Source organism: Cynocephalus volans, chromosome 7 (assembly GCF_027409185.1).
Source record: "Cynocephalus volans isolate mCynVol1 chromosome 7, mCynVol1.pri, whole genome shotgun sequence".
Lineage (NCBI taxonomy): Eukaryota > Metazoa > Chordata > Mammalia > Dermoptera > Cynocephalidae > Cynocephalus > Cynocephalus volans.
In genome coordinates, this window is record NC_084466.1 from 116,181,356 (window position 1) to 116,193,483 (window position 12,128).

At 34.4% G+C, this 12,128-nt stretch overlaps 1 protein-coding gene across 2 annotated transcripts in view; it reads right to left on the bottom strand.

Annotated features, from left to right (window-relative positions):
• The window catches only part of PRKG1 (protein kinase cGMP-dependent 1), a 1,297,492-nt gene that overhangs the window by 838,640 nt on the left and 446,724 nt on the right, over positions 1-12,128 (bottom strand). For both annotated transcript variants that reach the window (XM_063103400.1, XM_063103401.1), the window contains exon 3: positions 8,101-8,214. In XM_063103400.1, coding sequence (XP_062959470.1) covers positions 8,101-8,214 — 114 coding nt within the window. The remainder of the gene's footprint in view (positions 1-8,100; positions 8,215-12,128) is intronic.

A 12,128-nucleotide genomic window follows, 5' to 3' on the forward strand; every position in this document is an offset into this window, starting at 1 on the left:
ACACTTAGAGCTGATAACTGAATTCATACTTCAAATCATACTACAGGATAGGAAGCTATAGTAACCAAAACAGCATGGTACTGGTATAAAAACAGACTACTCGGACCAATGGAATAGAATAGAGAAATCAACCCACAAATTTACAGCTAACTGATCTTCGACAAAGGCACCACAAACATACATTGGGGAAAAGACTGCCTCTTCAATATATGGTGCTGGGAAAACTGGATATCCTATGTAGAAGAATGAAACTAGACCCATACCTCTCTCCATATACCAAAATCAACTCAAAATTGATTAAAGACTTAAAGACCAAAACTATAAAACTCGTAAAAGAAAACGTAGGGAAACACTTCAGGAAGTAGGACTGGACGAAGACTTTATGGATATGACTCTAAATGCATAGGCAACAAAAGGAAAAATAAACAAATGGGACTATATCAAACTAAAAGGCTTCTGGCACAGCAAAAGAAACAATTAACAGAGTGAAAGGACAATCTACAGAATAGGAGAAAATATTTGCAAAATATGCATCTGACAAAGGAGTAACATCCAGAATATACAAGGAACTCAAACAACTTAACAGTAAAAAACAAATAACCTGATTAAAAAATGGGCAAAGGAGCTGAATAGGCATTTCTCAAAGGAAGATACATGAATGGCCAACACACACATGAAAAAATGCTTAACATCACTCAGCATCAGAGAAATGCAAATCAAAACCACATTCAGATATCATCTCATCCCAGTTAGACTAGCTATTATCAAAAAGACAGAGAAAAACAAATAGTGGTGAAGATGCAAAGAAAGGGGAACTCTCCTACATTATTGGTGGGACTATAAATTGGTGCAGCCATTATGGAAAATGGTATGGAGGTTCCTCAATCTCGCTGCTGGGTATATACCCGAAGGAATGGAAATCATCATGTTGAAGGGATACCTACACCCCCATGTTTACTGCAGCTCTACTTATAATAGCCAAAATATGGAACCAACCTAAAAGTCCATTGTCTGATGACATAAGGAAAATGTGATATATATTATATACACAATGGAATACTACTCCACCATAAAAAACTATGAAGTACTGCCATTCACAACAACATGGATGAACTTAGAGAAAATCATGTTAAGTGAAATAAGCCAGGTACAGAAAGAGAAATACCGCATGTTCTCACTCATAAGTGGGAGCTAAAAAAGAAAGAAAGATAGAAAGAAAGAAGCAATAATCACAATAACACAATGGACTTTCAAAAAGAGAAAACAGAACTGAGGTTACCAGATGAGCGAAAGAGGGAATGGGAGGGGAGTAAGGGAGGATTTGGTAAAGGACCGTGAAAAACGATTACATTGCATAACATTGAATATACTAATCACGCTGATTTGAGCATTACACACAGGTATTGATATTCAACTCCGTACCCCACAGATGTGTACAATTAAACATACATTTTTTAAAAGTTCAGAGAAAAAACAGAATTAAAAAATAATATGAATCTTTCCACGAAATTTTTGAAGTACCCTCGTATGTCTCTAAGGCTTAAAGATTATGTCCCTCTCATCATGTTGCACAATTCATCCTTTCATAGCAAATGTACTTAATGTGGGCCCACATGTTAAGATTAAAACATTTAAAAAAAATTGTAACATGCTGTGTATGGTCCTCAGACCAAAAGAAGTAGTCTTATAGATGCACTTGTGCTTAAAAGTCCAATGAACCACTGCAGACAAAATTTAAAAGCTTGTGACAACAGGAGCATAGCCAAGTAGTGTCAGACTTATGGTGTGATGTGGGACCAGTCACTTAACTGCTCTAGGTCTTAGTTGCTTCAACAATAAAATGTGGGTGACACCACTACCCATTCCCAAAACTCTGAGACTAGTGTGTCACTCGCTGCCCTCAAATGTTACCTGCTGTTATTATTTATTGTTGCTATTGAAGCATGCATCAGGAATTCATCACTATACATGGACAAGAAATTTTCCTTTAAAAAAAAATAATTACATAAAATGCAGTATTGACCTGTTACTACTGGCTTTTTCTTCTTCAAATCAGTTGAATAAATAGTAAAAATACATCTTAGCAAATTATTAAATGAATAAGATTCACTATACCAAAAAATGACTCAAGCTTTACATTGTGTGGGAACTTCTTATGATGCAGGTCTTTGTGGGAAAAACACTACTTCTGCAGGATTAAAAAACAAAAAACACAAAAAAGCCTGCTAAAGATAATTAGCCTTCCTTGGTCACTGTTTACATTTACTATTAAATTACCTACGATCTTTAAAAAATAATAACACCCCATCAATTAAAGTCTGATTATTCTCTAGAGTTAAGGAACATTCAAGGTATTCAATGATTTAGTAACTGGGGGAGCGAGGGGGGAAGCAATTTAACCTTCAGAAGGAATTAAGTTTATTGCCTTCATTTAACTGTGGGAGGTGACTTTTGCCCAAGAAGCACTGCTAACATATGACTGTCTACCAGGCCGAGTCAATATGGAAATTGGGCTTGAATCTTTTTTGGAAGTAGTTAAATATAAATTATAATTAAATTTGGATTGTAACAGTTTGCACCAAGCCTAGAAAAAAACTTCTCAAGCTGTAAATGAAAAAGAAATGTAGTTTAATAATTGTTTTTCTCTCCTCTGAAATTCACTTTTAATATACTTAAACAATAAAGGAATGAGATTAAAGGATAGCTTCTGTATATCCATCTGTTCACGTTAGTCTGTTATGTGGCATTATTGGTACCTAGTGAATTGATTCCTTTATTCAAGAAATTTATTTCTCAAAGATTACATAATTGGATTTATGTTACTAATTTCACAGTATTCTTTAGTAGGCAAATGGGATGAAAATTTTACTAAGAAGAATATTGTCTAATTAACTCACTAAACAAGTGTACCTACTCTTCCAGGATGCACTATGTTTGCTTCATTGTCCAGGATGATGAAATTCCTGAGAAGTCACTAGACTGTCCCTACTATAATGAGGGTCATGTTTTTAGTCTTCATTAGCCTAACTGTATTTTGTGTCTTCTCTCCTTTCTTTCAGAATTCTTGGTAGAAAGCATGCATTGGCCTGGGATAAGGCAAATCATGCATCTTTTTAATTCACCTGTCAAAGGCAGAGCAGAATCAGTCTCATCAACACATTTACCTCTTCTGCTCTTTTGTTGTGGCACAGGGAGCCTAACAGTACGTGGTTACTCCGGCTCATTAAAATCTCAGGTAATCACTGTGCACACAACTGTTTGTGCTAGCAGAGAGTGCTGCTTCATTTTCACATGTGAATGTATCTTTATCATAAATATGATGCCTTATGGAGCTCTATAATGATTTCCTAAAAAAAAATCTGATCACTTACTTCTTGATTTAAGTCATCTTAAGAAATTTTTAAAGTTAACAGCTACTGTAAAAGCTTCATCTATGATTCCTTTTCATTAACACTAAAAATTGGTATCCATGCCTTTTGTTCCTTTACTAATAAAAAGCACTGTATGTACATATGGTTTATATAGCATAAATATTAGGTATAGGTATTGTATTTATAGCATTTAGAGGTATTAGAGCAAACAATTTCAATCAAATCTCTTTTTATTTTTTCCCATCCGTCTTTTTAGGTTTTTGACAGTCGGCAGATTTTTCTGACTCAGGTTGAAGAATGTCATGCTTGAAATAGCTGCAAGGGAATATACAAGCCATTTCACTACATAGACTTAAATTTATTTTAAAAACAAAAATAAACAGAAAAATCCAAACCTTCCAACTTCGTTCTTAAAATATCTATGACACTTAGTAAAACATCTTAATTAGCCAACTTCTCCTTCACTAATATACTAGAAAAGCTTAAATATGGAAACTTGAAAGTCTATTCAAACCAAGGCAGAAAAATATTTTTACCAGATGTTATCAGAGTCATCAGTTTGTCAGATTTCTTGTTGGCTGTTCAGGCTCTTTTGTGTTTGTACTGAAGTATTTTAATACTGTGAAAATTTTAAATACTCGTAAATAATCCAAGGAGAAATAATTAGACATTTTGCTCAGCAAACTTCATAAAATAGTCACCACACCCACAACATACATACATTGCAAATAACTTTCTATAGTGATCATCTTGACCTGGCACCAAGATGTTTTTCTACAAGTGTTCTTTTCTTCTTGGGATTGTATTGGAGTATATTTAAATAAAGCCATTTGAATTATACATTATCAAACATTTTGGGGCACTTTGAGCTGGAAACTCAAAATAAAGGGGACAGGGCTTCAATTTAGTATCTTCAGGCAAAAATACCCCAAATCATATACACCTGAAGGTGCAGCAAAGAGCCATATATTCAAATCAATTAAAAATCCCTATGTAGTTGTGAGTGCTGGTTGTGGAAAATCCAGGTGAAACAGAATAATAGCATAAATGCCCTTGCAAATTCACACACAGGCTATGTGTCACTGAATCCTTCTCTCATTGTCAACTAAAAGCCTTTTCCTTTCTATTTTTAGGTTTTCAGTAACTTCAACTTTTCCATTTTCGTTATTTTGAAGAACCTTGGGCATAGAAGCAAAGAAAGAGGCCCAGGGTAAGTGTAAATTGACACTGCTTTAGCTGTGAGGGCAGGAAAGTGAAATCACAACCAGGAATGACACTTTAGGAAAACATGATAATGATCTGCCTCCAGGTGTGGGAATTGCATAAGTAAGGGGTATTCAGTGAACACATGAAATTCTTGCCCCTTACTGGGTATGAAAATGAATGATGAAATTCCTTTCTCTATACAATACCAAAATATTTAGACAAAATGTAAAAAATCAAACAACATTGGAGACAATGATTGTTTGGTGTTATGGAAGCCAACTATAACAATTCATTCTTTTTTCCTCCCCATGGCAACCTGAATGTTTGTGATTGGATAGACACAAAGTGGCCATTGTCGTATCGTAGTTCATAAAGAAAACTTGGGCTATGTAAGCCACAAATAATGTAAAGACAGTTGTTAAATTTTTGTTTACAATATAATCTTAATTTTATGCATTTTTATATCCTCATTCCTCAGGAGAAAATCAATAGTGTTGTTTTATAAGACAGGAATAGACTGGGAATTTAGATCTTCTGCATCATAACATGGTTTTTCCTTTCCACATCGCTATGGTTCTGACTTTTAAAAATGATTTTTCCTGGTGTTACCAGATCTTCCTCCTAGTGCTATCATAATAACAAGTGCTATACATTTGTTTATTTTCAGGAGAATGCCAATTGATTTTTCTCAGATGAAAAACAAAGAGCTTGCTTTAAATTACCACACTGCCTCTTTAGGTTGGACCACTATGAACAAGCTTATAATCATATTTCATAGCATATGTCAAGCTAGAGCTTTAATAACAAAACTATTTTTTGACAACTAAGCTTTTTTTAAAAACACAGATGTTAACACAGATCGCATTTATTAGCAGGGCAACTCACTGAAATTTATTTATTCATGGCCTGATACAACTTCATAAATTGCTCTCTTGAACAAGAAATAACTCATGTACATTGAAGTACTCCTGAATGTGACCTAGGATTTAGTAACTACTGTGAGATTAAAAATGCATTAAAATGCCAAATAGCTTTCAGGCTGACTTAGGGAGAAAGAAAGAAGAAAGGATCAATAACATTTTCCATCACACAAAAAAGTGGGTGGTATTGGGGAAAAAGGGGTTGCAGGCCCAGGTAAATAAGAAAGAAAAAGTCACGGATAGACAAGCTCCTGTGCAAGAAGATTTTTCTCTGACTTAGACTATTACATCCAAGTGGATTAATCCATTTTGAAAGATACTCCAAATGGTTATCAATGAAAAGATGACAGTTAAGAAGAAACAAACAAGTCAACACAATCTTGAATACTGAAAAAAGATTGGACCTACAAGCCAAATAAGTCTGAAGACATTTTTTACATATGATAGCATTGGGAGTTATATTCTGTAATCATTTTTAAAAGTAGCATCTACAATGGAATCTAATTAGAATTATAAAGTGTTCAGCCTGAAGGTTCAATTTAAACATTTTAAAAAAATGACACTTAAGGCCTACAAGCACAATCTCCCTGTATAAAAGAGGAGACAGGACCAAAAGGTCCTGAACAATAAACAATTGTTAGTCATACCTTATAGTTCTTACACAACATTCAGATGAAATAGTTGTTCATAGATATTATTCCTTACTCATGCACAACACCTCTGTACCTACATATGCAGAGAGATATTTGCACACCATCAACCCTAGGCTCATTTCCCAATGCAACCTCCATATCTTAAATAGGCACTCTGAAGAAAGACACTAACATACACTCAGGTGCACACATACATGTGCACACAGGCACAGACACACTCTTGAGCCTTCTCACAGTCCATGTTAAAGAAGGAAACTCTCCATCACTCATTGCTTTTGATGGTGGATGTTCTGACTCCAAAATAGTCAGGATTATAATTTGCATTCAACACCCAGTTTCTTCTTGCTAAATCAAATGCATAGTGTCTATTTAAATTTGCCAAATGTGAATACAATAGATGTTAGTATAGATGAACTCCATTTTATAGAAACCCAATAAGAAAATTGATCTTAATAAAACAAAGCAATCAACTTGTAAAAAAATCTTTGCTGTAAAATTCATTTAAGTAGATTAGTCTATTTAAAATAGTTTTTTAAAATAAGAATTCAATATTTTGTATGGCTAAGTACCATGTCACTAGTCATTGTTGACTTTTGGAAATTTTAATTAGGTTAATTCCAGTTAAAGCACTTTTTAAAGAGTTACAGTTGTGGCAGATTCTGTTACAATTCACTGGGCCTCATAATTCTTAAAGTCATGTAATTCGATGATCACATAAAATAAAAACATGGCAATATCTATTAATCACAAGTCCTGTACTTTCAGAGATCAAGACTCAAATGCCCAGTAGGACTTATCCTAAAAGGGCTGCCACTGCAATTGATGTCACCGTGATGACATCAATTGTTAGGTGATTCACTAATAAGACACGTAAGATAATTTCTGGGACTCTAGTTGGCCATGCATTCTTGAGTTCTTTCAATCCAATTTTCAATGTCATATTGTCAATCATATGCTGTACTTCTGAGAGGAAAAAAAAAACAATATATGAACTAGTCAATGACATCCAGGTAACATTAACTGATATTAACAATTTACTTATCATTTTGTCAATAGTACTTTTTAAACAACAAAACCTTATCAAAGTTACCTGCGATAGAAATCATTCACAGGATAACGTATTAGAAACTTCAAACACAAAATACACACGTCTGCCTGAAGTTGCAATGGAGCTTACACTGCTGGCTTTTGAATTCAGCTCTGTTTCCCATAGAATCATTATATCCTTACTCAGGAAGGAGAATTAAAAAAAAAAAAATCTTTTCCTCCTCTAACTACTGCAGCTGCTTCTACCAAGCAACAAAAGTTGCTAGAGAAATCATATATACACATACATGTAAAATTAGGGAAACAAGCTGCTTTATTGCCCCGATTTAAAATAAGCTCAATCAGTAGAAAAGAAAAATGCCATAATATACAGCTTGATGAGCAATTGAAGACAAAAATATACCCAGACACAGTTTTAGAATTCAGGATATATCTTACTGAATGATGTTTGAATGAGACAAAGGACATATTTCTCCTCTTAATTTTTCTAAACCACTGAGTGAACAAGTGGGATTTATATGGGGAATGTAACCCAAAATAGACAGACATGTAAAAATTTCTTATATATGATCCCGATCCTTTAAAGACAGAAAAAGAAAAGGCTCTGCTCCTGTTAAACTCTAAAGTGTAAAATTAAATCATTTAAAAGATCCTAATTACGGCAATTCTTGATTAAAAGGATAATTTTCATAAATTAGCAGTAAAATGTAAGTCAAGCAGAATTGATTGTTAACGATCACTTTTAGTAGGAAAACAAATACATCAATTGTATTGCAAGGCAAAAATTCAAATAGGGTTAATAAAATTACACAGATTAAATCAATAGTCATTTTAATCACCATCTCATAGGTCTAGGAAAAAAAAGACATTGAAAGTATTTGAAAAATATGAGAACAGTCTTACTCTTGACGGTCGCTGTCCGGGTACAGTTGTAAAGAATAGCCAACTCCCCGAACACTTTTCCTGGACCCATAGTGCACAGCTTCACACCCTCTTTTGTAACTTCAACCTTCCCATCTAAAAAGAAGAAAGGAAAACATGTTGTCTCAATTCTTGTCCCATGCTTCATTTTATTTGTTGCATTTTCAATATAGGAGGAGTGCTAGGCTCATTTTAAAAAATGCAAAACAGTTATCAATTAAAACAAAGTTGTCACCAAGATGCAATGCAAGAAATGCAATAAAATACCCAAGTTAAGAAATCCACATCTTTTCTTAATTAATCACTGAGAAGATTTGATATAGGACCCAAAGAAATAACAGGAAAAGATGGAGGCAAAAATTTAAACATACAAAATTATTCCAAATGTGGTATTAGTAAACCATGCTAATTCAATTTGAACATCATTTTGAATCTGAAAGAAAATCTGAGTAAGTGGGTAAATTGCCTATAGCACATTTCATACTCTGAAATTCTCATCTGAGTAAGGCAGCTATTATGAAGAGGAAAATTACTTTGCCTCTAGGGTATTATTTAATTGCAGCTCATGGTATCTTTTTATTTTTAAACATCCTATCTGAGTTAAGCAAGACTGTTTTATCTGCTTCCCAGCCCTGCAATGTTGACTGTAAGAAAAAACAAACTATGAGGGGTGAGGGAAAAGAAAGAAGTATTAGGACGTTTATGTTCCGCAAAGGACTTGAAAAATGAAATGCTACAGGAAGTAAAAGCTAAGGAAACATCATACACTGGATATACATTGTTGCTTGCAAGTAAGAAAAATGCTATGTATGGAGTAAATGAAAAAGTATTTTTTTAAAAGTCATAGCTATGTAGACTAATAATTCCATTACCTAACACAACCAGGGGAGAAATAACACGGCAACACAATCTGTTCTAGACTTAATTCTTTCTGTCTATTATTTCCCCAAGTTCTTATCCACAGTCAACAGAAGAAAAGCCTAAAGCCTGGCAAAAGAATTAGCTCATGATTAAAAGGAACTAATGCTACTCCAGTGTTTTCCAAATTTCAGGCCTTCATGCATCGACTTCATAATTGTTTCTTTATCTGTGTGCTTCTTGTAGTATTTAACTTTTTATGGTGTTGACTTTAAATTCACTCTCTCCCTTGTTAAATCAACCTTGTTTTATTTAAGGAATAATACTCATATTTGTAAAATATTATTTAGCACCAGGTATGATGTGCTAATTATTTTTTTTCAAAAACCTATTGAGATAAAGTCTTAAAAACTGAAGAAAAATTAAGTTTAATCCATATACTAGTGATGCACAATTCACTCTTCACAGGACATTGTCATACTCTGAAAAACCATTTCATCTGAATGATATCAATGGAGAGAGAATTCTGCAGTAATTAGGGTAAAAGTCCACATAAAATCTACTCACAGTTCTGGAACGGTGCATATACAACCCCTCTCTGCGTAAAGAACCCCTCCGCAACCATGACTACGATATCCAGTTCTACTGCCACTAACTTTCCTGAAAATCCATGCTCACATAACAATTCAAAAGCTTCAGAAATACTTGCTTGTGCTGGTATGGTTATTCAAATATTCTAGCTTTCTCATGCCTTATTGAGAAAATCCTCCTCTTAAGAACTACATTAATCATCATGTCGAAGGGATACCTGCACTCCCATGTTCATCGCAGCTCTGTTTACAATAGCCAAGACATGGAACCAACCTAATGTCCATCAATAGATGATTGGATAAGGAAACTGTGGTGTATATATACACCATGGAATACTACTCTGCCATAAAAAAGAATGAAATTCTCCCATTTGCAACAACGTGGATGAGCCTGTAGAAACTTATGTTGAGTGAAATAAGCAAAGCACAGAGGGGTAAATACCTCATGTGCTCACTCATATGTGGGAGCTAAGAGAGAAAGAAGGAAGGAAAGAAAGACCACAGTGGTGCGTTGGACTTGCAGAGGGAGAGAACATTCCTTGGGTTACAAAATGGAGTTGGGGGGGAAGGAGGAGGGAGAGGAAGGTTGCGAGAAATTGGCTGGGGGACACGGGGTACAAATGCAATTTGTGGTAATGGGTATGCTGCCAGTATGATTCTGGCCCTCACATCATGGGCAGAGGGGTGACAATAAGCTTTGGATCACATGAATATTCATAACCCCCCCCAAAAAAGCTACATTAAAACCAGTCGAGTAAGTTCATCTTTTCATAGCTTCTTATGTTCCCCATGGCCTTTTCCCTCCTTTCTTTCAGTGTCAAGCCTATTCCCCTAGAAATTTTATCAGCCACTCAAGAATGAGAAGCCAGAACGCAACATACTGATTAACAAATTTCTATATCATCTGAAATGAGATTGGGAACTGAGTCAGATTCTCTTACCTGTTCCTTACTAACCATATGACCTTAGGCAAATTGCTTAACTTCTTTATGCCATACTTCATCAGAAAAAAATGGATAAAATAAAAGCACTTATCTTATTGGGTGGTTGTCAACTTAAATGAAATAAAGCAGGTAAAATGTTTAATACAGTGTCTGGCACATAGCAAATGCTCAATAAATGCTTACTCTTATTACTGGTATTATTTTCATTACATTTCTTATTATTTATATATGTAGGTATGATTTATGATATTACATTGAAGCACAATATTCCATCATCTACTACCAAAACTAAGAGTAGGATAATAGATTTTCTCTTTTAAATGGAGAAAGAATTTATTTTCAGATTCTCTCTCTATGAGGGGCTAAGGAGAGAACTTTTGAGTTCAAATCAATATCATACCCAAGGAAGAAAATAGAAACTCAAGAAATCACACTGATCTACCTGGGAGAATGCAATGTCTTTGTAGTCTCCATTGGCATATGTCTCACTAACATTTGATGCAATATTGCTTCAACTACTATAGTCTTTTGGGGAGAGCTCCCAGGAATAACACAGTAACAACTTTACAACGCATTATAAAATTGTTTTGACCTAAAGCTCTAGTGTCAATTATATCAATAGAAATAAGAGCAAAATGAGCAACGTCTAAAAAACTTTCGTAAATAAATGATTTTGTACAATTCTGCTTCTCTGTCTCTTTGGGTTAAAAGTTTTCAGTGGAAAGTGGCCCATGGGAGTCAGACCACTACTAAGAATCCTGCTGGACAGTCTGGAAGCTATGCTTTCTCAAACAATAAGCAGCCTAAATAAAAATAAGGAGGAATATCAGGACTGTTGTTTAGAGCATTGGGTTCTTGAAGTAAATCTGTGGACCTACCATACCAAAACTAATTTATAAAATGCAGATATTTCCCATTATAGAAAGTTGTAAATGTCCCTCCACAACCATGACTACTATACCCAGTTCTACTGCCACCACCTTTCCTGAAAATCCATGCTCACATAACATTGGTCCATTCAATCTTCTGGACAGTTAATCTTATGACTGATTATGTTTCTCATTCCCATACAATCCCTAGAAAGCCCACAGCCAGAACTGTATAAGACTCTGGGGTCTGAAATTTGTTCACAAACACTGCTGGTTCCAACTCATTTTCCTGATCTTATTTAACATCTGCCTAATTTTCTCATGTCTAATTTATTTTTTTGAAAAGACGAGTTAAGTTTTTTATATATGTGTGTGTGTGTATATAGATGTGTATATGCGTGTGTATATATATACACACACACAGATATATATACTAATTATTTATATATATAAATAATTAGTGCTGGTAACAGAAGTCTGTACTCTGTATTAATTAGAATAGCTAAAAAAAGAAATACTTAAACAGAATGTATCTAATAAATAGCAATTCTGATGTTAAGACATCTTTTCCAGGTTAAGTTAAACACTGGAGATTCCATATGTTTACAATAGTCATGAAGTAAGGAATCTGATGTCATATGATAAATAAGAATAATCAAAAAGCACTGTTTTTTTAATGAACAGAAAGACCTACATGGTAAACAGAAACAGAGTGTTTGCAACTTGTTACCTTGAGTCATAATTTGATC